The 26,373-nt window shown below is 38.7% G+C and overlaps 1 protein-coding gene across 2 annotated transcripts; it reads left to right on the forward strand.

Annotated features, from left to right (window-relative positions):
* Positions 1–1,210: 1,210 nt before the first annotated feature.
* On the forward strand, positions 1,211–24,784 carry ZNF583 (zinc finger protein 583). Of its 2 annotated transcripts, XM_032171275.2 has the most exons (5): positions 1,211–1,338; positions 3,887–3,984; positions 10,999–11,125; positions 11,385–11,480; positions 20,225–24,784. In XM_032171275.2, the coding sequence occupies exons 2-5, from the start codon at positions 3,976–3,978 to the stop codon at positions 21,700–21,702; spliced, it is 1,710 nt and encodes a 569-aa protein (XP_032027166.1). In that variant the 5' UTR covers positions 1,211–1,338; positions 3,887–3,975; the 3' UTR covers positions 21,703–24,784. The 2 variants fall into 2 exon arrangements, with proteins under 2 accessions (XP_032027166.1, XP_032027165.1); XM_032171274.2 differs by lacking the exons at positions 1,211–1,338; positions 3,887–3,984 and having other exon boundaries at positions 10,987–11,125; positions 20,225–23,909.
* Positions 24,785–26,373: the final 1,589 nt, after the last annotated feature.

Below are 26,373 nucleotides of genomic sequence, written 5' to 3' on the forward strand. Positions count from 1 at the left end.
CTTTTTTCTGTACCTTGCCCTATGCATCTCTTCATCTGTATCATTTGTAATATCCTTTATAATAAACTAGTAAACATAAGTGTTTCCTGAGTTCTGTGAGCCACTCTAGCAAAATATCGAACCGCAAAGAAGGGGTGGTGAAAATCCCAATTTGAAGCTGGTGAGGTCAGATGCTCCAGAGGCTGGACTTGTGACTAGTGGGAAGGGGGAGGCAGGCTTGGGGACTGAGCCCTCAGCGAATGGCGTCTGACCCATCTCCAAGTAGACAGCGTCGGAATTGAACTGGAGGACACCCAGCTGGTGTCCGCTGCATAACTCACTGAACTCATTGCTTGCTTGGGATGTGTAGGAAACTCCCATATATTTGGTCAGAGAAGTCTTCTGTTATGATTAGTTGTCGTTGAGATAATAGAAAAAAAAGTGCACCTTGTGTTTTTTCCCTATTCAGAGGGCATAACTGAAAGAATGAAGAACTGAAAGAATGATCTTAATACTCTGCTTCGCTTTCCTTGATAATACGCATTACTTCCCAATATGCATCAGTGTCCTTTATTATTAATTTTTTCCTATTGAATTCCTCCCGCATTAGAATGCTGCTCCCTGAGGTGGGGATTTTGTCTGCTTGTTCACTGCTGTGTGCCCAGGGCCTACGACAGTGCCCGACACAGCAGGCGCTCAATAAATGGCGAATGAAAGACAGGGCAAGGTGGAGAGAGAGGAAACAGAAAGGGAAAGAGAAAGCCCGGGCGCCAGAGCGCTTAATCACACGTACATCCTACCGGGCCCCTCTCCAGCTGGCTCAGGCTCCACACTGGTCTTCCAGCTCCCTTTTCTTAGCGCTGGGCTCACAGCCCCACCCGGAGCGCTCGAGCGCGGACGCGGCCACTGCGCGTGCGCCTCACCGCGCTAGCACCCCGGCCTGGCAGCCTTTGGGGACCTGAGTCAGCTGCGCCTGCGCAGTCAGAGAGGGTCCTCCCAGGCCTCGGGTGGAACGGGTGGGGGAGCGTACAGTCAAGCGGCCTGAGAGGGCTCAGCTGGTCCGGGTGGGGTTCTGAAGGCCAGCGGAGCTGGGCTTACTAGGGAAGGGGACGCAGCAGAAATTACCCGCAACTGAGCGGCGGGACCTGCGGCCGGTTGGGACCCTCGACCAACATCCCAGCATCCTCTGCGCCGCCCCGCCCCGGACTCCATTTCCCAGCGGCCCCTGCGGCCTGCCCTAGGGCTGCGGCGCCTTTGTGAGCGCGGCCGGCGGCCAGGATCGAGCCCTGGCCCGGGCCCTGGCCCAGCCCGGCCTCCAAGGACCGCGCCGAAGGAGGTGCCCACCGGAGGGAGGAGGCGGTGAGGAGCGCGGGATGGAGCTGACGCCGGGAGCCGCCATGCCATCATGTGTGGGACCGTGTGTGACAGTGTGTGAGAATGTGTGAGACATTAAGGAACCGTGTGTGACAATGTGTTTGACAGTGTGGAACCGTGTGTGAGACCATGTGTGACTGTGTGAGAATTTGAGACCGTGTGTGACAGTGTGAGAATGTGAGACCGTGTGTGAATATGTGTGTCAGTGTGAGACCATGTGGGACAAATGTGGGACTGTGTGTGACAATATGAGAGTGAGTGTGAGAATGTGTGTGACAGTGTGAGACCGTTGCCCCTGTGTGTGCGGGAGCCTTTGACAGTATATGGGACTGTGTGACACTGTATGTGTTTAAGACCACATCACCATGTGTGAGACTGGGAATGTGTGACAGTGTTAAACTGTCATTATGTGTAGACCACGTGTGAACAGTGTGTAAGAACATGTCACTGTGTGTGTGACCTGTGTGTGTGGGATAATGTAAGACTGTGTGACAGCGTGTGTGACTTTGTGAACAGAGCTTGACCGTGTGTGTAGGATTAGGTGAGACTGTGACAGTATGTGAGACCATGTCACCGTGTGTGAGGCTATGTGTGGTTGTGTACGGTGTGTGGCTGTTGATGTGGGACCACGTGAAACTGCGACAGAATTTGTGTGACAGTGTGTGAGACTGTGTCACTGTATGTGAACAGAGTTTTTGTTGTTGGACTGAAATTGTGTGTGACAGTGTTTGAGATTGTGCATGACAGTGTGATTATATGAGACTGAGGGAGATTGTGTGACTTAGCGCTGTATGTCATCCCGACAGTGAGTGTGACAGTGTGACTCAGAATGGCCTTATATGACCCATTGTGAGAGCAGGGTGGGTTACAATGTGGGGGCATGTCCATAGGTTGCCAGGGGAGGTGCCAGAATGAGAAACTGTGTGGTTTGTTGTCTGTGATTTGTGTGGGCAGGAAGCTGTGTGGGTGCTTGGAGATGCTGGTGTGCTCTGGGGTTTGGGAGACTGCTGTTGTGGTGGAGAGACAGAGAGATTGAGATAAAAGGGAAAAGATGGAGAAAGGGAGAGACAGACAGGAGCCTCAGCCTTAAGCCTGAAAAGCTGACCACGCTGGCTGCTTGTCCTCTGGCACAGTAGTTTTTCCATCCCTCTCAGTCTCTGGGGGCATGTGAGGAATGTAAAAGGAAAAAGGAATGGGAGACCTACCATGTGCTGTTTATGAAAACAAATGACAGAAAGATGAAAATTTATTTAAGAAAGGATGTACCAAGCACTGTGCTCAATGCTTTATGTAGATCATTTCAGAATCCTCCCAACAATTGATAGGGAATAGTTACCATTTCACTGATAGAGAAACAGGTTTGCAGTGGTTACCTAACTTGCCAGAGGTTGTATAGGTAGCATGTGGTGGTTTGGCTGTTTGAGACCAGGTGTTCTGATCCTTAAGCCTAGTGGTTCTTACCACTAAGTTATGCCACTTCTTAGGTAATGGCTTTATTCTTCAAGGCAGTGAGGTCTGGTGGACAAGAATTCATGATAGGGGGTTTGGATGACTGTTTATGCATAGCCTGCCCCTCCCTCCCTCTCTCCTTCTTTCTCTCGGAGGAGATTGCCCAGAAAAGTCAAGAGATTAGTTTTCAGTTGTGGATCGTCTTAAGCCAGGACCTGAAGTAGGCCGTCTTGACTCTGACTGAGTGTCCACCACACCACATGGACCCTCTGATACTCACTCTGTGTATAGAGATGCTTTCTCTGAGAAATTTCAGTTTGTAGCTTTATCTGTCATCCTTGCAGAAAGGATGGGGACATATTTCCTTTCAACATCATGATCAGGTGGAAAGAATTAAAAGTTAGACCTGGTTTCCAGTTTGGCTTAATTACTTATTACCATGATGCCTTGAATAATTACTCTGATGAAGAGCCTTCATGTGTGAAAGAGGGGGAAATCCTTGCTTGGTAATGCCATTCTGTAATTGCTGTTTTTGTTTTAAATTATAAATGGGGAGGTAACTTAAGCACAGAACATGTATGTTGTATTCTTTTTTTTTTTTTGAGACAGAGTCTTGCTCTGTTGCCCAGGCTGGAGTGCAGTGGCGTGATCTCGGCTTACTACAAGCTCCGCCTCCTGGGTTCACGCCATTCTCCTGCCTCAGCCTCTCCGAGTAGCTGGGACTGCAGGCGCCCGCCACCACACCTGGCTAATTTTGTGTATTTTTTAGTGGAGACAGGGTTTCCCCATGTTAGCCAGGATGGTCTCGATCTCCTGACCTCGTGATCCGCCCACCTCGGCCTCCCAAAGTGCTGGGATTACAGGCATGAGCCACCACACCTGGCCCGTATGTTGTATTCTTAAGATCCAAAGCATGTGGGAAAAAGAATTGTAAATTTAGATATAAATGACTTGCTCAGTGATACCTCTAATTTACTCCTGAGGTTGGGGAAAGAAGGAGAAAGGGAAGGAAAGGTTTCTAGGCTGATGATACTGAGAGCTGCAGGGCAGGCCTGGCATTTTATGGTTTCTTTTCCTTCTCCAGCTCCACTTTCTCAGGATACTGTCCCTCTCCCAGAAAGGAGCTGAAGGAGTAGGACAGAAGAACTGTCAAATTCTGGAATCCTTAAAGCCATGTCCAAGGTAAGGAAGCATTTGTTCTCTCTTCCCTAAAATGCCGTCTTATTTTTTAGGTTATACGAACATTTTGTTTTTCTTCCAAAATTCTGCAACCCAACAAGGTCCCATTCATCCAGTGACTTGTTCCTCATATCTTGCTTTCCAGTAAAAGTCTCCAAAAGCCTAGTTGTCTTTTTTTCCACAGCCAGCATTTTTATCTTCACTCAAGAAATAGTTCAGCACCTCCTCTGGGTTTAGTTTCTGTTAGAAGCTGTCACGATGCAAAAATACACTCATTGGCATATGTAAACCTTCATTGTAGTAAGTTGATTCATTGAGAGAGACTGAGGTTTATGTTCAGATGGAACCACTAGCATAAATAAAGCTTTTCCATAGACCTAGGTTTGAAAAGAAGGCAAGACAGGAGGGTTATCAGGTGATCTTAGTCACAGAACAGGGCAAAGTCTCTTGCTCAAAGTGATTTTGAGGAGTGAGATGTGTTGAGTCTTGAATATTGAAGTGTGGGTCAGCTAGGGCAGGGATTTTTCCAGGCACTCCATGGGCTTCGAAGAATAGTATTCCAGGGAATAATGAGGTACCATTTTAGGGACATTCTGAGTGTCCACAGCTATGTTATTCTAGGTCATCCAGTTAAGATTAGTGGAATTAATATGTAAAAAATAGCAGAACTATTTTTTTGAAAAAGAGTAATGGGAGAGCACTTGAATCTACATTAAAATAAAAGCTGTATATGTCTATAATGATGAAAACAGTAGATAGTGTGGAATGGAGCCAGAAGAAACATATAATGTTAAGAAACAAATCCAAGTATAAGAATTCCATAAGAATAGAAATATTCATTCACTGAACATATAGTTATTAAAGGCCTTGTGCTAAGTGCTGTGATAAATAAAAATAAATAAAAATAAAGATCTTGTGCTAAGTGCTGTGATAAATAGGCCCTGTCTTTGTCTTCATAGAATTTAATGTATACTAGTTTATTATATGATGTACTGATATTATTTTAAATCAGTGGGAAAGTGATGGATTATTCATGTAATAAAAAAATTTCTCTACACTTAGAGAAAAATACATAGAGGTTAAATACATTATATAGGTTAAATATATATAAATACAAACCTTTAGGTTAAAATATGGATAATGGAGGAGTAAGGTGAGGCAGATGCAGAAATCAACTAGTACAGCACTTTCCAATAGAACTTTCTGTGATGATGACAATAGAAATGTTCTATATCTGCAGTGTTTAATATAGTAGCCACTAGCCAGATATGGCTACAAAGACTTGTATATACTAGCATGACTGAGAAACTGAATTTTTAATGTTAATTGATTTAAATTTAGCTGTATGTAGCTAGTAGCTAGTGTATTAGACAGCACAGTCTTAGGCTTATAAAACAGTAAAGCCAGGAAGATAATTATGGGTGATCTTGTCCAAGTTTCTCATTCTACAGATGAAGAAAAAGAGGCCAGGGGAAGAAAGTGACATGTCCACGTAACCAGTTAGTGACCGAGTCAGATGTAAGAAGTTGTAATAAAAATTGAGGGTCAGTAATGTCGATGATGATGAGTGATGATATGAAGAGGGTGGTAGAAAATGATGAGGGACACTGTAGCAAGACTGTGATGGGGCTCATTATTTCACTCCCATGCGCAGAACCTTCGTTGCCTTACTATCTTACTTGGAATGAAATCCAGTGTCCTAACCATGGCCTATAAGGCCCTTTGTGCTTCAGGTCCTGGCTTTCCTAGACCTCATTTTCTACAAGTATTTACCTCCCTTCATTTTAATCACAGTTGTGAATTTGCTGTCCCTCAGACTTACTGTGCTTTTTCTTGTCTCTGGACTTTTGCATTTGCTTCCCTGTCCCCCTACATGTGGACATAGCTTGCTCTCCCATTTCATTCAGATTGTTGTTCAAACCTTACCTCTTCATTCACACTTACCTTGACCATATTATCTACAATAAACACCCTATCACTCTTAATCCCCCTTTACCTTCTTTTGTTTTTTGTCACATATGTCACTACCTGACATGTATGACCTTATGTTTAATGTTTTTCTCCTTTGTTAGAATATTAAGAGGAGGAACTTTGTTTTGTTCACCTTTGTATTTCTGACTCTTAGAGTAGTGCCTGGTTGGTAATAGGCATTCGGATGAATTCCTCATCTGTGAGTGAGACCAGGATAGCTAGAGCTAGCCACCTCTTCTTTCCTGCTACTGATTTGGTAACAGAAGAAACAAAAAGCTGAAAGTATGATGTATAGAATAGATGGAACCCATTAGCCCAAATGCTGTTTCCAGGACCCCACCCAGACCTCCTGAATCATGGTCTCTTGGTGGCACCTAAGAAAACACATTTTTATTGGGTTTCCCAGGATGATGATTATTTTTTTTTGAGATGGGGTTTCACTATGTTGCCCAGGCTAGTTTTGAACTTCTGGCCTCCGGCTGTCTTCCTGCCTCAGCCTCCCAAGTAGCCAAGTAGCTGGGTTACAGGTATCCAGGATGATTTTAATGCATGGTTTTTGAGAACCTCTGCCTTTAAAGATTATATTTAAAGTATGCCTCTTGTAAGCAGCATATAATTGGCTAGTTTTAAAAAAGCTAGCCTGGGCCGGGTGCAGTGGCTCACGCTTGTAATCCCAGCACTTTGGGAGGCTGAGGCGGGCGGATCATGAGGTCAGGAGATCAAGACCACGGTGAAACCCCATCTCTACTAAAAATACAAAAAATTAGCCAGGCGTGGCGGCGGGCGCCTGTAGTCCCAGCTACTCGAAAAAGCTAGCCTGATAATTTCAATCTTTTAGTGTTTATTACAGATTTAATGTAATATAGATATGTGTTTAAAGCTACTGTATTTCTGTTTGTTTTCCACTTATCCCATCTGTTCTTTTTTCCTTTGTTTCTCCTTTTTTGCTTTTTTTGGTTAAGTCAGGTATTTTTCCTTATTATTTTATTAATTGTACGTAAGTTTTATTGTTCTTTTAGTGGCTTTTCTAAGATAATATTCATCCATTACTCATATGTAGTAATCCTTCTTTCTTCTGTAATCTTCTTCCTATGCTTAGTACCCTTATCACTTCCTGAACAGGATAAGATGCCTATGATGATTTAACTCCACAGTATTCTTATTGCTCTATTTATAGTTACTGCTTTAGAACTCTTAATTTCTTCCTGTGTTTCATGCTGCCATTTTCCTTCTGTATTACTTCTACCTGAAGAACTCTTCGAGTATGTCTTCGAGTGCAAGCCAACACTTTACTCCTACCCTGAATTGTTGTTTCAATTCAAAGACAATTTGACCGTATTGTTGCTGGGTCAAAATAGTGTAATTAAAAAATTTTTTGAGGTTAAGTAATTTTGTGAAATCCTGGTCTCAATGGAGAGACGGACGTCTATGAATCGATTTTAAGAAAATAATTCAAGACCTATGCAACATCATAGTAAAAAAATTAAGATTTATCCGGCTGGGTGTGGTGGCTCACACCTGTAATCCCAGCACTTTGGGGGGCCGAGGTGGGTGGATCATCTGAGGTCAGCAGTTCAAGACTAGCCTGGCCAACATGGTGAAACCCCATCTCTACTAAAAATACAAAAAAATTAGCTGGGCATGGTGGTGGGCCCCTGTAATCCCAGCTACTTGGGAAGCTGAGGCAGGAGAATTGCTTGAACATGGGAGGTGGAGGTTGCAGTGAGCCAAGATCGCGCCACTGCTCTCCAGCCTGGGCGACAGAGCGAGACTCCATTTCAAAAACACAAACAACAACAACAAAAATTAACATTTACCCAACTGAAAATAAGCATGGGGGTTAGTAAATAAGATAGGGCATAATTATACTGTATAATATTACTCAGCCAATAAAAGTGACATTATCAGTAAATAAAATATATACATAATCATAGACATAAGTATAAGGAACCATTTGAACAGATTATACTAACTATAAATTATAATTGCTTTTAGGAGGTAGGGTGACACGGGAGTAGGCATGGGGGTGAAAGACTTCCAATTCTTTAACTTAAAAAGGGAAAATATTGGCTGGGTAAGGTGGCTCACACCTGTAATCAATCCCAGCATCCTAGCACTTTGGGAGGCCAAGGCAGGAGGATCGCTTCAGCCCAGGAGTTTGAGACCAGCCTGGACAACATAGTGAGACATCATCTGTACCAAAAATAAAAAAAAATTACCTGTGCCTGGTGATGAGTGCCTATGGTCCCAGCTGCTTGAGAGGCCAAGGTTGGGAGGATCATTCAAGCCTGACAGGTTGAGACTGCAATCAGCCATGATTGTGACACTGCACTCCAGCCTGGGCGACAGAGCAAGATCCTGTCTCCCAAAAAATAAAATTAAAACAAAGGAGTGGGGGGAAATCACTGAGGGTAGAAATACTGGAAAGTGTATTTTAAGTTTCTTTAATGATGGCAATTTTTTAAATTAAATCTAAATAAATATAAAAAACATTTACAAGGTATTCATGGTCTCATTGGCTGAGAGGAAAATGTCAGATAGTTAAAACACAATCTATTAGTTCATGTGTGCAGCTAAAAAATGTCTCTTAAGGACTTTGTGTTGCAAAAGCTGCTTCACTAATGTCTGCAGAATAAATGATGTGTGTGGAACACTTTCCTGCACAAAATATTAGAGAGTTTGTGTTGAAGTGTTTGAGTTACAGTAGAATTGATGATTAGCAGTGCCCAGGCCTATCCAGCACAAGTTTAAATTTTTAGACCTGATTCACATTCCTTTCCTTCTTTGAAGCGACAAGTCACTTCCTCAGATTTCCTTGTATTAAGAAGTGTTTCAGAGATGGAAGCTTTTTAAGCAGGTGATGCATGTAATTGATATTTCTTGGAGCCATACTTTTGCTTTCTTTATAGATAACCTCCTTAACATTTCTGTGCATTTTTCCGGCAGTAGCAATTAACATTGACTCATTTTTTTTCCATTAAAAAAGTTTCTAAATAAAATCACTGATGTATTTGAGTATTTCTTCAATAGAAGCATTACTCTGCAAAGAGTCATATAAGAGTAGGGGTGATGTTCATATTTGACAACCAACAAGGCAAAGGCACACAGCAGAACTTATCCTAGCTGGGATCCTGGAGTTTGCTGCCATGCTGGGCATTAATCTTCAGTTGCTGAATTCCTTATGGAGAAATCTGGTGTGGTCACTAGCAGCACTCAGTGAAGTAGCTGTTTATCAATGAGTGTGGCAATATTTCAGTATTTAAGAAATCAGTATGTTCAGGTGTGTACCATTAAATGCCATCTCTATGTCAGCCCAGCTTAAGAGCAGGCTTTGCTCTGTGACATGTCAAAACCAAGATGCATATGCCTAACCTTACAGCAAGCCCTGATAAGGCTTGAGCTGATTTATCTTGTTAGGAAGAAGACCCATTTTTAATTTTTAGGGAGCAAACTAGGTCTTGTTCCATGTTATCTTAAAGATCCTTAATTCAACATAGGGTAGTATTATTTGGGAGCTGTACTGTAACATTTTAAAAACTCTCTTGCTCATCAAACAGGCACGATTGTGTATGTTTCTCTAGTGAGAGCTGTAGGTATTTTTGATGCATTTTATTATCAGACTTGGAGACATTCACTATTTAGGTAAATTAATAGTGCTTAAATTACTATTATTTTGTCTCATGCAGCATGATTATAAGTTACCAACTATCTTTACAACTTAGTGGGGTTATCAAGAGCTGTTAGGCAATCATTAGTCGCCTCTTACACACAGTCTCAGGAAAATTTTTATTTCCAATGGACATTTGTCCCATATTGAAGTAACTTTTATTGTACTTCTTTGATTCCTTCTTACCAAGTACTGATTATGCAGATTCAAACATTTATTGTAATATTACTCTTCTTCTTCTCAAGACGTTAGAAGTCATAGTCTTTGAGATCAACTTCATTTTATCTGTGACACATTTTTTCTTGTTTTGATTCAGATACCTTTTTGTTTGTCTTTAGAAACGGGGTCTCGCTATATTGCCCAGGCTGGACTCAAGCATCCCAAGGCAATCCTCCTGCCTCAGCCTCTTGAGTACCTGGGGCTTTAGGCATGCACCACCTCACCTGGCCTGATTCAGATACCTTTTGTAACATCAAGCTGCTGTTCATCTAAACCATATGCCTTCCATTCATTTAAACCATCTACAGGGGAGGAATTTGTGTAAAACAAATGTTTAAAATTCAACACACACAAGACCTAGGTTGTCATTGTGAAATGTGTAATATGAAATGTAAAAGATACGTGAGATACCTTATGTCATCAGTGAGATGAGATGCATCACTTTGACAGCTGGTTGGCAAATGTTGTCTTTGCCACCAAGCACAAATTCAGTGGCATACTTTCACACATCAGGTGATCTGTCACTCAGCTTCTTGATTGCTCTCTGTTATGGTATACATTTAAGCCATATTTTTGCAAGTGAGTATATAATTTTGTTTACTGTTTCTATTATATATTTAATTTTGGAAAGTCATTATTATAAGCATCAAACATATTTATATATATTTTTATACAACCCTATTGATGTCTCTGGAACATTGACCATTCCATTGTACTGAGTTTGGAAAAATGCCAGATTCAACCATGTACACATTATAAAGCTTAACTCAGCCTGTTTCCTCCTCGAAGCTCTTTACTGCCCCGGTGTATCTGATTTTCCAATATTGAGAAATACTCTGGCATTTAGTATGAATAACATATTTTATACTTGATTTACAGTATTCTGTTGTTTTCCAATTTTGTGTGTGTGATAAATCCTTTCTCTACCAGTAGGATTATCTCTCAAATTGTATACCTTCCATGACAGAGTATCAAAACAAAGCACAAAGAAGTCATCTAGCAATTACCTGACATGTGTTGCTCAGAACCTAAGATACTGTCAGAAAGTTTCGCTATGCGCAATATTTTTCTCTAAAAGTATAGACAATTTAACTTTTTAACTTAGGCTCATGTGAGGATATGAACACTAGTTGAGCAAGAATGTGTTTATGTCATTTCAGGATTTGGTAACATTTGGGGATGTGGCTGTAAATTTCTCTCAAGAGGAATGGGAATGGCTGAACCCTGCTCAGAGGAATTTGTACAGGAAAGTGATGTTGGAGAACTACAGGAGCTTGGTATCATTGGGTAAGAACATCTCCCCCTGATTCAGAATCTGTACATGGGACTGAGCTCCAATGTAATATTTGGGAAACCTCTGATGTGCTTCACTAAATTTCCCTTTCTTGTGCTTCCCAAAATAGGTTGAATTTGTAGAATTGGCAGCTTCATCTTCCCCATTCTTATTCCTCAGCTCCCTCCCATTATTCTCCCACCTTCTTGATGATGCAGAAACTTGATCTTATTTACAGACCTGCCTAATTCCCCTTTTGTTTTTTGTAAGCAGGAGTTTCTGTTTCTAAGCCAGATGTGATCTCATTATTGGAGCAAGGAAAAGAGCCTTGGATGGTGAAGAAGGAGGGAACAAGAGGCCCATGCCCTGGTGAGTGAGAGAGAAATAGGCAGATAGAAGCCATTGCCAGGAAAAGCTCAGCAATTCTGAAAGATTTCAGTTCATAATTGACGTTTCCTGGGTAGCTTTTCTTAAAGACTCAAAGCCTGGGAAGAAATATTGAGGCATCTTTAGCATGAGCTCCTCAATTCTCTCTGTCTATATTCTCTCACAAGTTACAGTCTTCTCTGACAGTACTCTTCTCTGATAACCCATTTTCCTATTGTTGGATCCAAATGTCACAGCATCTCGTTGTCCCTGCCTTTTAGTTTTATACAAGTTGCTTGGTTTCATTTTTCAAAAATCCAGGTGCCTATAATCCCAGCTCTTTGGGAAACCAAAGTGGGTGGATCACTTGAGCCCAGGAGTTCGAGACCAGCCTGGGCAACATGGCAAAACTAAAAATACAAAAAAAAAAAAAAAAAATTAGCCAGGCCTGGTGGCATGCACCTGTAATCCCATCTACGTGGGAGGCTGAGGTGGGAGGATCACCTGAGCCTGTGATCTGAGATCGTGCCACTGCATTCCAGCCTGGGTAACAAAGCAAGAGCCTGTCCAAAAAAAAGAAAAGAAAGCCAGTTTTTTTTGTTTGTTTGTTTTTTCCTTTCTCAGTTACTCATTCCTTTTAGATTGAAGGATTGATGCATTTATTTATTTATTTATTCTTTTACCAAGCCTGATTGACTTTATGTTTTGAGAAGAGGATTCTGCAAAATTCTTGGGATTATTCAGAGGCTTATACACCAGCAAAGAAAAAAGAAAGCCAATTTTATTTTCAAGTCTGGGTAACTAGAAGATGATAACACTTAATAGAAACAATCAGAAGAATAGGTTGATAGGAGGAAAGATGAAAAATTTGGCTGTGGACATAAGAGGGTTATATATATATATAAGATGAGGAGAGTTCCAAGCAAAGAAATGCAACATGCAACTGGTTTAGAAGATGGGGGCTCAGAAAAATAGTCTGATTTAGAGATGTCAGTGTGAATGAATGAGATCACTGGTCTTAAGAGTTTGAGAGATAAAGCCTGATGCTGAGGCCTTTGTGGGGAAGTGAATCTTTGACAACTTTCTCAGTATCCTCCATGGTAAATGGCATCTCTATAATTTGTCTTTGGTTAATATATATATATTTTTAGATGAGGTCTTGACCTGTTGCCCAGGCTGGAGTACAGTGGTGCACTGCAACCTCCACCTCCCAAGTTCAAGCAATTCTCCTGCCTCAGCCACCCAAGTAGTTGGGATTACAGGCATGCACCACCACGCCCAGCTAATTTTTCTGTATTTTAAGTAGAGATGGGGTTTCACCATGTTGGCCAGGCTGATCTTGAACTTGTGACCTCAAATGATCTGCCTGCCTGGGCCTCCCAAAGTGCTGGGATTACAGGCATCAGCCACTGCCCCCAGCCTGTCTTTGGTTAAATTTTATGCATTTTAATTTTTCTAGATAATTGTCCTTTTCATTTAGGTTATCCGATTTCATGAATTTGAGCAAAGTAATCTACAATTAGCTTTCTTTCTTTTATATCTATAATGGTTTACAATTTTAATTTCTTATTTTGTATAACTATTCTTTTTTTAAAAGAATATATTGGTCGGGCATGGTGGCTTACACCTGTAATCCCAGCACTTTGGGAGGCCGAGGTGGGTGCATCATGAGGTCAGGAGTTCAAGACCAGCCTGGCCAAGATGGTGAAACCCCACCTCTACTAAAAATACAAAACTTAGCCAGGTGTGGTGGCAGGCTCCTGTAATCCCAGCTACTTGGAAGGCTGAGGCAGAGAATCAACTCAGGAGGTGGAGGTTGCAGTGAGCCGAGATCACACCACCGAACTTTAGCCTGGGAGACAGAGTGAGACTCCGTCTCAAAAAAAAAAAAAGAATACATTTATTAGGTCACTCTACTCATAAATCAGTTTATTTTTAAAGAACTAGCTTATGGATTTATGTATTAGTATTCTTTTCCAATTTTGTGTTTTTTTTCTGTACTAATTCATAAAATATTTTCTCCTTACTAATTCTTTCCTTCTAATTTTCTTATTTATTTTGATCTCCATAGTGCTGAAACGAGAGCTTAATCTATTAATTTAATTCTTTTATTTAGTAATAAGATTATTAAGGACTATGAATTTTCCTCTAAGTTTATCTTTGTCTATCTCCTGTAGATTCTGATACTTAGTGTTTTTGTTACTGCTGTTCATACTAGATAATCTACCATAAAAAATTTTTTCTTTCACCCAGAGTTGTTTAGAGAGTTTTCTGGTTTTATTGTATTTGATCAGACAGTATTAAGGAATTATTTACATACAGTAAACTGGATACATATAAATTGTACAGTTTGATGACACTTGCATATACCCATGAAACTGTCACCACAATCAAGACACATTTAGTATATCACCCCAAAAGATTGCTTGTGTCTCTTTCCATCTATCCTACTCTCCACTCCCATTTCCAAACAAACATGAATCTGATCTTTGTTACTTTTTATTAATTTGCATCTAAAGTAAATGGAATCATACAGTACATATTTTGTTATAACTGGTTTATTTCACTCAGCATAATGATCTTGAAATTTATCTATATTGTTGCATGTATGAATGCAACATTTCATTTGTCCATTCACCTGGTTATGGACATTTGGGTTGTTTCCAGTTTGGGGCTATTATAAATAAAGTTGCTATGCAGCCGTCATATACAGGACTTTGTGTGAACATACATTTTTATTTTTTGGGGGTAAATACCTAAGACGGAAGAACTGAGTTATATGATAGGTATATGTTTCACTCTGTTAGAAACTGTCAGTTTTCTGAAGGAATTATACCATTCTTCTAGCAGTTTATGAGACTTCCAGTTAATCCACATTCTTACCAAATCTTGGTATCGTCAGTAGTATTTTTAATTTTAGTCATTCTAAAGGTTGTATTGTGGTTTTAATATGCATTTCTGGAATGACTAATAATGTTGAGCCTCTTTTCATGTGCTTACTGGCCATGCATATAACTTTTATGAAATCTTTGTTCAAACATTTTTCCCATGTTTTATTGGATTGTTTATCTTATGAGTTGTAAGAGTTCTGTATATAGTCTTAAAACAAGTTCTTTATCATTTATATTTATTGGCTTATATGTATGCCAATTATGGCTTGCCTTTTTGTTTTTCTGCTGCCACCTCTGTTGGAGGCAAAGTTTGCAATTTTTGTAAAATCCAATTTATTAATTTGTCTTGGTTGGTGCTTCTTATATCTAAGAAATTCTTGCTACTCCCAGGTCACAAAGATATTTTTCTAGGAGTTTTGAAGTTTTAGCATTTATATTTAGCTCTGTGAATGATTTTGAGTTAATTTATGTGTCTTGTGTGAGGTAAAGGTTGAGGTTCATTTTTTTTTCCATATGGATATACAGTTGCCCCAAGACCCTTTGTTAGGAAAAACTTTCCCTTCCTAATTGTATCACCTTGCTACTTTTCCTGATCATCACTTGACCACATATGTGTGGGTATAGTTCTGGAATGTCTTCTGTTCCATTGATCTATATGTCTATCATCTCACCAGTTCCATACTGCCTTGATTACTGAAGCTTTGTAGTAAGTTTTGATATCAGATAGTGCAATTTGTAAAATTGCCTTGACTGTTTTAGATCATTCGCATTTCATATAAATTTTAGAATGAAGTTGAGAATTTCTGCTCAAAAAACTGAAGATTTTTGTTGGGATTACATTGATTCTGTGTATCAATTGAAAAAAACTGACCTCTTAACATTGAGTCTTCTAATATAAGTATGGTTTATTAAGCCATTTATTAGTCTTTAAAAATGTCTTGAAGTTGGGTGTGATGGTGTGCGCTGGTAATCTCAGCTACTTGGGAGGCTGAGTTGGAAGGATTGCTTGAGTCCAGGACTTGGAGACTAGCCTGGACAACATAGCAAGACTCTGTCTGAAAAAGAAAAAGGAAAAATAATAAAATTTATCTTAAGAATATTTTTCAGTATCCAGTATAGTGGTACTCTGTTAAATTTTTTTCCTAAGTCTTTAATAGTTTTTTGAGTGCTATAATAAATAGAATTTTTTAACAATTCAGTTTTCTAATAGTTTGCCACCAGTAGGCAGAAATGTAAATTGATTTTTATATTAGCTTTACATCTTATGACCTTGCTAGATTCATTTAATAGTTGCCCTCACAGTTATTTTGTAGGTCCATGAGGATTTTTCGGATGGACAATCCTGCTATCTACAAATACGGTTTTTTTTTTCCTTCTGATCCTTACACCTTATTTTTCTTGATATATTGCAATGGCTAGGACCTCCTATATAATGTGTAATTGAAGGGGTAAGAGGAAATGTACTTGGGCTGTTCCAGTCTTAAGGGGAAATGTATTCTGCCTTTTACTATTAAGTCAGTGTAAGCTGTAAGTTTTTCTTAGATGTCCTTGATCAGTTTGAAAACGTTACTTTCTATTCCTGGTTTGCTGATAATTTTTATAATAAATGGATCAGATACTATTTCTACATCTGTTGAAATGATCATGTGATTTTTTTTCTTTAACCTTTTAATATGGTGAATTACATTGATTGATTTTCAAATGTGAAACCAATCTTGCACTTTTGGGATAAACTCTACTTGGTCAAGATGATGCTGTTCATATTTTCCTGGATTGATTTGCACAGTTTTATTAAAGATTTTGCCTTATGTACGTGTGCTACATTGGTCTGCAGTTTTACTTTCTTTTTTTTTTTTTTTTTTTAAGACAGAGTCTTGCTCTGTCACTAGGCTGGAGTGCACTGGCTCAATCTCGGCTCACTGCAACCTCCACCTCCCGGGTTCAAGCGATTCTCCTGCCTCAGCCTCCCGAGTAGCTGGGACTACAGGCATGCGCCACCATGCCCAGCTAATTTTTGTATTTTTAGTAGAGACGGGGTTTCAGCATGTTGACCAGGATGGTCTCGATTCTTGTCCTCGTGATCCACCCGCCTCGGCCTCCCAAAGTGCTGGGATTACAGGCGTGAGCCACCGTGCCCGGCCTGCAGGTTTACTTTCTTATAATTTTTTTATCTGGTTTTGGTATCAAGATAATACTGGCCTTATAAAACCAAGTTGGAAAGTGTTTATCTTTCTCTATTTTCTGACAGTTTGGATAAAATGGTATTCTTCTTTAAATATTTGATAGAATTCACCAATGAAGACATCTGAGCCTGAAGTATTTTTTACATAACAGCTTTAATGGATATAGGGTTAATCAGGTTATCTGATTTTTGTTGAATCAGCTTTGGTAGGCTGTGTCTTTCAAGAGATTTCTGTGTTTCACCTGAGTTTTTCAATTTATTAACTTTTTAAAAAACAGCTGTAGGCTATGTAATGATAACTCCTCTGGTGTTGCTGATATCTGTTCATTTTTTCTTGATTACTGATGTTTTAAAAGAACCTACTTTTGTCCGGGCACGGTGGCTCATGCTTGTAATCCCAGCACTTTGGGAGGCCAAGGTGGGCGGATCACAAGGTCAGGAGATCGAGACCACGGTGAAACCCCGTCTTTACTAAAAATACAAAAAAAAAAAAAAAAAATTAGCCGGGCGTGGTGGCGGGCGCCTGTAGTCCCAGCTACTCGGAGAGGCTGAGGCAGGAGAATGGCGTGAACCCGGGAGGCGGAGCTTGCAGTGAGCCGAGATTGCGCCACTGCACTCCAGCCTGGGCGACAGAGCAAGACTCTGTCTCAAAAAAAAAAAAAAAAGAACCTACTTTTGTTTTATTTCCTCTGTTGTTGTTTTTCTATATTGTTAATTTTCTTTCTTAACTTTTTATTCTACTTTCCTTAAGTTTACTTTGGTCTTCCTCACTTCTTGAGGTGACATCTTAGATTATTGATTTTTAGACTTTTAGTTGTTTTCTAATACAAGCATTTGAAAACTGTAGATTTTTCCTTTAAGTACTATTTTAGCTGTATCTCACAGATTTTGATATGTTGTACTGTCATTATCAACCAAGATATTTTCTAATTTCTCTTGTATACTCTGACCCATGATTTATATAGAAATGTGTTTAGTTCTCAGATGTTTGGAGTTGACTAGGTATTATTGATTTAAAAATCAATAACCTCTAACCTCTGTTGAGGTTAGAGAGCATACTCATCTTGGTTTTGGTACTTTGGGATTTATGGAGACTTGGTTTATGCCCCAGAATATAGTCTATCTTATTTACTGAACACATTGTGTGCACTCGAATACATGTTGTACAAGTGTTAGGTGTAGTGTTGTATAAATATAAATTAGATCAAAGTAGTTAATCCTGTTGAGATCCTCTTTGTTACTATTTTTTCCTAGTTTTGTCAGTTTCTGAGCAAAGCATGTGTTAGTTGCCTATTATGACTATAGGATTACCTATTTCTTACTCTTTCAATTTTTGTTTTATGTATTTTGAGGCTTTATATTAGGTGCACACACATTAAAGATTATTTCTTTCTGATGAATTGATCCTTTTATTACTATATGTATCTATCTTTGGTAATACTCAGTTTTAAAGTCTATTTTATCTGACATGAATATAGTCAGTCTAGCCTTATGCTTACTGTTTGCATGTTACATCTTTCTTTATCTGTATTATTAATGTATTCTTATATGTAATGTGAGGGTTCTATAAACAGCATATAATTGTGTCTTTTGTTTTGTTGATTCCTATAAGTTCTGCCTTTTAACTGAATAAGGAGTTCATTAATATTTAATTATTTATATAATTTGAGTTGAGTCTACTATTGTTTTCTCTTTAATATTTCTCATTAAAAAATATTTGCTCATCTCTATCTTCTTTTGGGATGTTTGAATATTTTTTATAATTCCATTTTATTTTATTTGCTGGCTTGTTGTACCTTTTTATATTATGCTTCCAGTGGGTGCTATAGTGCAGTGATGCTCAGAATGTCATCTTGAGACCAGCAGCACCACCTGTGAATTTATTAGAAACGAAGATTCTCAGCCCTCAACCTCCACTAACTCAATCAAAAACTCTGTGCGTGGGGTATAGCAATCTGTAGTTTAGCAAGTTTATCTAATTCTGATACACTCTAAAATGTAAGAATCATGCCTGTAACGATTATAATATCCATCCTTAATTTTTCAGTCTAATGAGAATTAGTATTCATCAATGACTATACCTATGTTTTTACTTATTATAGTTTTATCAACGTAATTCTGGATTTAATTAGATCATTGCTCCTTGGCAGTCATTTCATATTTCTTTTTTGACCCATGAGTCTTCAGAATTTAATCTTCATGTTGACTTTCTATAGGGCATTCATGGGTGTGATTTGCAACTGTTTAGAGAGGAAAGTGGAATTTGGAAGGGCACTGAGGCAGCACAGCAGGAATTAGCAGCCTCAATTTAAGTATGTTGCCTTCAGATTCTTTTCCTTCCAAATATCTATCCACTATAATATTTAAGTTTAGTGGTAATATTCCATTTGGTTTCAGATATTTACCCCATTCATGCAAGTATGTCATTCTAATAAGAGGATGAATTAGTGTGGTGTTTTATGTATTATTGATTCAGTATTTATTCCAAAGATACTAAGCACCTTCTATCTGTCCAGGCTATTTTAGGCAATGGGTGTTCAAGGGTGAGAAAAAAAGTTCCTGCACATGAATGTTTACATTCTAATAAGAAGAGAGTAAGTTAACATGTAATATGATATTAAATAAGTTAAGTGCTATGAAGTGCAAAGCAGGAGGAAAGAGAAACATAAGAGCGTGGAATACTTCATATTGGATGTTTGGCAAAGACCATACTGAAGAGGTAATATGTGAACAGAACCTCAAGTGAAGAAGTGCAGTGAGAGAAGGGATCAAGCAGATATCTGTGGAAAGTGCTTTTCCGGCAGAGAAGCAGCAAGTCTGGTGTTCCTAAAGTGGAAATAAAGTGAATTCCCATATGACTGAAGTGGAGTAAGCAAGCAAGAGAGTAGTAGAAGATCAGATCAGAGAACACCAGGTCGTGTAGAGTTTCATAAACCATGGTAGGAATTTTCATTTTATTCTAAATGTAGTAAGAAACTACAGGAAAATCTTAAGCAGAAAAATGAAGTGATCTGATTTGGAACTGGACAGGGGAAGGCAGATTAAGTTCTGTGCTAGGTTAGTAAGACCAAGCAGTTTGATACAAAACTACTCTTATATGAAGGCATCTTAGCTGCACGGATCAATTGAAAGTTTACATATGGTTGGAATTTGTTACATAGAAAATGATTTTCAGGAAGACTTTTTTCTAACTACAGATGTTTACCCATAGAGTTTTATGAACAATATGAACAAGCATAAAGTTTTACATGTATCCTAATAAGGATATTAATACTGCCTAGTGTTGTTTTTAGGCCTGGGATTCCAATGGAGTTTTTAATCATATTAACATCATAAAACTGGCTTATTAAAGATAACTTAGCTTGAATGCAGGATAACCTATGACAAGAGAGGAAAAGTGTTTGAAGTCTGTTATTAACTTAAATATAAAAAGATGATCATGATTTTTAGAATACCACCTTCATTGTTTTGTTCTTATACTTAACTTACTGGTTGTCAATGATTATTTCCTTAATCAAGTGTCTTAAGTTCTTATTATTATAATGTCATTATTTTAGAATGCATTATAAGCTTTTAAATCCTTTAACTTATGTATTTTATTCACATGTTTTTGTTTTAGAAGTTTCTTCTAGTGAATTAAATACAAAAGACATTTGTTTCTTGATATCTTTTAGATTGGGAGTATGTATTTAAAAACAGTGAGTTTTCATCAAAGCAAGAGACATATGAAGAATCATCCAAAGTTGTGACAGTGGGAGCAAGACATCTTAGTTATAGCCTTGACTATCCCAGTTTGAGAGAAGACTGTCAAAGTGAGGACTGGTATAAGAACCAGCTGGGAAGTCAAGAGGTACATCTTAGTCAATTAATCATCACTCATAAAGAAATCCTTCCAGAAGTTCAAAATAAAGAATATAACAAATCTTGGCAAACATTCCACCAGGATACAATCTTTGATATACAACAGAGTTTTCCCACCAAAGAAAAAGCACATAAGCATGAACCACAAAAGAAGAGTTACCGGAAAAAATCTGTTGAAATGAAACATAGGAAAGTCTATGTAGAAAAGAAACTTTTGAAATGTAATGATTGTGAGAAAGTCTTCAACCAGAGCTCATCCCTTACTCTTCATCAGAGAATTCATACTGGAGAGAAACCCTATGCATGTGTTGAATGTGGGAAAACGTTCAGCCAGAGTGCAAACTTGGCGCAACATAAGAGAATACATACTGGGGAGAAACCCTATGAATGTAAAGAATGTAGGAAAGCCTTCAGCCAGAATGCACACCTGGCCCAACATCAGAGAGTTCATACTGGAGAGAAACCTTATGAGTGTAAAGAATGTAAAAAAGCCTTCAGCCAGATTGCACACCTGACTCAGCATCAGAGAGTCCATACTGGAGAGAGACCTTTTGAATGTATTGAATGTGGAAAGGCCTTTAGTAATGGTTCATTTCTTGCTCAGCATCAGAGGATTCATACAGGAGAGAAACCTTATGTGTGTAATGTGTGTGGGAAAGCCTTTAGCCATCGTGGATACCTAATTGTACATCAGAGAATTCATACTGGAGAGAGACCCTATGAATGTAAGGAATGTAGGAAAGCCTTCAGCCAGTATGCACACCTTGCTCAACATCAGAGAGTTCATACTGGAGAAAAACCTTATGAATGTAAAGTATGTAGGAAAGCCTTCAGCCAAATTGCATACCTTGATCAACATCAGAGGGTTCATACTGGAGAGAAACCCTATGAATGTATTGAATGTGGGAAGGCCTTTAGCAATAGTTCATCACTTGCACAACATCAGAGAAGTCATACTGGAGAAAAACCCTATATGTGTAAGGAATGTAGGAAAACATTTAGCCAGAATGCAGGCCTTGCTCAACATCAGAGAATTCATACTGGAGAGAAACCTTATGAATGTAATGTTTGTGGGAAAGCCTTTAGCTATAGTGGATCTCTTACTCTACATCAGAGAATTCATACTGGAGAGAGACCCTATGAATGTAAAGATTGCAGGAAATCTTTCAGGCAGCGTGCACATCTTGCTCATCATGAGAGAATTCATACTATGGAGTCATTCTTGACTCTTTCCTCTCCCTCACCCTCCACATCAAATCAGTTGCCAAGACCTGTAGGTTTCATCTCCTGAATATGTCTGGAATCCTCCTCTTTAATCCATTTCCATTCCATCATCCTTGTCCAATGCACATTAATATATTTGACATGGGATACTCGAGTAGCTTTCTAATTGGTCTCCTTGTATTCACCATTGTCTCTGTGTCAGCTGTCCACATTGCAACCAAATTTGTATTTTAAAAAATATGTTTAATCTCATTTCTCCCTCATTAAAATTCCTCAGTGGCATCCCATGGTTTTTAAGTTAAAGCACACATTCTTCAAAATAGCCTAAAAACCTAGCCTCTAACACCTTGTTCCAGGCTACCTTCCAAAGTTCCTATCTTGTGTCACTATCCATCTCATTCTCTGAATACTTATCCAGGATTAAGATACATATTCCAGGATCAAAAAGACCTGGGTTCCAATCTTTGCACTTCCATTTTCTGCCCTTTAATTTGGGGGCAGCATTTTGTGCTTTGTAAGCTTCAGTCTTATTTATAGTGTGGGAATAATAATGGTTCTACCTCAAGAGTTAATAGAAGAATGAAATAATGCATGTAAATTGCTCAGCAGCGTGCCTAGCATAATTACTCAAACATTAATGTAAAGTAAAAAGATAACCATACTATACATAGGAAGCCAATCATCTCAGCCATGATTATCTCAGAAATAAAAAGAGATGCAGCAGCTCAGGACTGAGAGATTGTGAATTTTTTTTTTTTTATTAGGAATGGTAGGCATTTTTCTAAAAGTAGGTGAGGAGGGTATCTAACAGTAGGATTTACATTACAGTCCATGATATAGGGTAAGATGGTGGCTTGTATCTCAGCATTCACTGGATATTTAACAGTTCTAAGACGCTAATGTCTTATTTTAAAAGTCTTTTTTTTTTTGAGATGGAGTCTTGCTCTGTTGCTCAGACTTGAGTGCAGTGGTGCAATCTTGGCTCACTGCAATCTCCGCCTCCTGTGTTCAAGTGATTCTCCTGCCTCAGCCTCCTGAGTAGCTGGGATTACAGGCCTGCACCACCACGCCCAGCTAATTTTTGTATTTTTAGTAGAGAGAGGGTTTTGACATGTTGGCCAGGCTTTTCTCTAACTCCTGACGTCAGGTGATCCGCCTGCCTTGGCCTCCCAAAGTGCTGGGATTACATGCGTGAGCTACCATGCCTGGCCTGAAAAGTCATTTTTAATAAGACAGTTTACGAGATGTATTCATCATTTACATGTAAACAAAGGCAAAAACGAAATTAAAAAATCTTGAAACAGTCAGTAATCAATGATGAGTAGAAAATAAAGTATAAGCTTGAACCCCTGTTCTAAATCTGGGTGAATGAATTATATCAAACCTATGTCATTTAAAATAATAAAGGTTGTTAAATTACTAAAATTTCAAAACTAGTGAAGAAAAGAAACCAAAACTGTAGGTCAGTTCTCATAAACTGGCCCACAAACATGTTTGATTCTGTATGCATCAAGTTTAAAATACACATGAATACCTTCGGCAGACCATGTGTTTTCCCTTTCTCCAACATTCAAACCACTCCCTGATCCTTTACATCTGACCTCTTTTAATATTAATTCCTGACCCCAGAAGTCTTTTGGCATATAATCAATGCAGTGATCAATTCACATATGACTATAGATATAAACAGAATGACGAAAGTTTAATTGAGGATAAAAAAGAAGACAAATATTTTATCCTTTATATGGTAAGACTGATTCACTATCATACTGATGTCAGTAGCTCATGAATTAATTTACAGATTCTACCTAACAAAATCCTAATAAATTTTGTAAGGTTTTAACATGTATGTGTGAACATGCATATTCATGCTGTTACACATATAAAGAAAATTATAACAAAAGTGACCTATACCATCAGTGGTTTAACAGTTTTGGAAAAATTTATCCTGCTCTATACAACAATTCATTCTTTCCATATGTGAAAGTTACTTTCAAGTGGTTTATCTAAATGTGGAACAAACAGTGATTAGAGGACTCTGTGACACACTCTAATCATGGAATGAGAATGGCCTTCCTAAACATCATATGATATTCAGAAGCCTCCCCACCTCCTGTCAATAAGTCATAGGTTTGACTGTATAAGAACTTTATAAAGCTTTTATATGATCAAAGGTAGTAAAAGATACAATATTTTTTAAACCTAAGAATGGGAGAAAATTATTGCAGCACATATAAACTATGGAATTCATATCCTTAACATAAAATTGCTCATAAAAATCCCTTAGGAAATGACGCTTTTCTCCAGCTCACAGTCAAAGGATATGAAGAGGCAACAGGTGACCAATAAATATGTGGTAAGTACTAAATCTCCCTACGATCAGAATAAATACAGTTTAGGCCAATGAAATACTATTTTTTTCAATATCAGATTAATAAAACTGCATTGAAAGCATAGGAAAAGAGATACTATGCACTAATTTAAAAGAGCATGAGTTCGTACAAACTGGTTTTTGTCAACTTCAGAATTTTAATTGGGAAATTTGTCAACTTCAGAATTTTAATTGGGAAAAGTAGAATTTTATTTTGAAGTTCAAAAACTCGGCACACAATGTCTTTCCCTCCAGATTCTATTATACACATAGAACAATGTAAATGATAAAAAAAAAAAAAGGTGAGCCTTCTGAGTGGATGAAATAATTTTGTAAAAGGCAAAACAGGGAAGAGTGTTCATTCATGAATTGTAGCAGAAGATGCTGCATGTTATATGTGAATGACTGAAGGGTTTGGGATCCAGTCTGCCCAAAGGATCCCTAGAGAAGGTCAGGCTTGGAGCTGGCTTATGTACTGGCTGTGGCTTCTAAGAAGACATGATGAAAAGCCTCTTAAAGCCTTTGTATGTGAAAGTTATGTCAGTAGCCCTTGCCAAAAGCCTCCTCACTCTCCCCTCTCTTGTATAAGTAAATTGAATGGGATCCTTATTTCACACCATTAACAAGAATAAGTTCTAACTGAATAAAAATCTAAATGTAAATTACTGAAGCAAAAGTATTAGAAAAAATATAGTGGGATATGTTCATGACTTTGGTGTCAGACATGTCTTTCTAAAATATTCAAATACCATAAAGGAAAGATTGATAAAATTGACTGTCAAAAATTAGTGTGCTTTGGCTGGGTGCGGTGGCTCACGCCTGTAATCCCACCACTTTGGGAGACCAAGGTGGGTGGATCATGAGGTCATGAGTTCAAAACCAGCCTGGCCAAGATGGTGAAACCCCGTCTCTACTAAAAATACAAAAAATTAGCTGGGTGCAGTGGCAGGCGTCTGTGATCTCAGCTACTTGAGAGGCTGAGGCAGGAGAATCACTTGAACCATGTGGCAGAGGTTGCAGTGAGCCAAGATCATGCCACTGCACTCCAGCCTGGGCGATGGAGTGAGACTCCGTCTCAAAAAAAAAAAAAAAAAAATTAGTGTGCTTTTGGCCAGGCATGGTGGCTCATGCCTGTAATCCCAGCACGTTGGGAGGCCAAGGCGGGTGGATGACCTGACCTCAGGAGTTAGAGACCAGCCTGACCAACATGGTGAAACCCTGTCTCTACTAAAAATACAAAATTAGCTGGGTGTGGTGGGGCATGCCTGTAAACCCAGCCACTTGGGAGGCTGAGGCAGGTGAATGGCTTGATCCCAGGAAGTGGAGAATGCAGTGAGCTGAGATCGCGCCATTGCACTCCGACTTGGGTAACAAGAGTGAAACTCTGTCTCGACAACAACAAAAATTAGTGTGCTTTTAAAGAAAGTTAAAAGATAAGCAACAGGAAGGAAGAAACACATTTATAATATAATGGACACATGTAAGAACACATATAAGTCAATAAGTAAAGGACAAAGCAAGTATATAAATGTGGAAAGATGAGAATGGCCAAATTATGGAAGACATACAGATATCTAATAAATCTAAGTCTCTGCTTAACCTCATTAGTATTAAGTGATGCAAATTTGCTCATTTATTATTTATTTTGTAGAGATGAGGTCTCACTTTGTTGCTGAGGCTGGTCTCAAACTCCTGGGCTCAAGTGGTCCTCTTCCCTCAGCCTCCCAAAGTGCTGGAATCACAAGTCGAGAGATTCAAATTGAGACAGTATAATACCAGATATTGGTCGTGGTGTGGAGACAGGATTTCTCATCACAGCTACTTTAGAGGCAGTGAAGTTTTTAAAATGCTCACTATAGCCACTTTGTAGGGTATAGTTAGTATATGAAACACTGAAAACAACCTAAATTTCTATCAATAAAGTAATGACTAGGAGTTCTATGCTGGAGTTTAAAAGAATGGGCTGATAATATTGATATGAATTTGACTAAAGGACTTACTGGTTGAAAATGTAAAAATTTCACATACACCATTGTATATTTAAAAATATATTTTATTTCTAATGCATTTATGGAAGTATGCAAATGCTTAGTGAACATTCTGAACAGACACCCAACTGATAAATGTTTCCTCTAGGAAGGGACTGGTATTGGATGTTCTGGTCAAAGGAAGATTTAGTGTTATTTGTACTGTTCGAAGTATTAAACATCAATGTAATAATTAAAAAAAAAACTTTAACATGAAAAAATTGAGTTTACAATGAACTGGACACCTAGAATGAAAAGTTGGCAGTCTAAGTTAAAACCTTTTTTTTGGAATTCGGAGAATCTCTCCTTGACTTGCCAGCCCTTCCCAGGCATACAGATA

This window comes from Hylobates moloch, unplaced genomic scaffold (assembly GCF_009828535.3).
Source record: "Hylobates moloch isolate HMO894 unplaced genomic scaffold, HMol_V3 SCAFFOLD_12, whole genome shotgun sequence".
Taxonomy (NCBI): Eukaryota; Metazoa; Chordata; class Mammalia; order Primates; family Hylobatidae; genus Hylobates; species Hylobates moloch.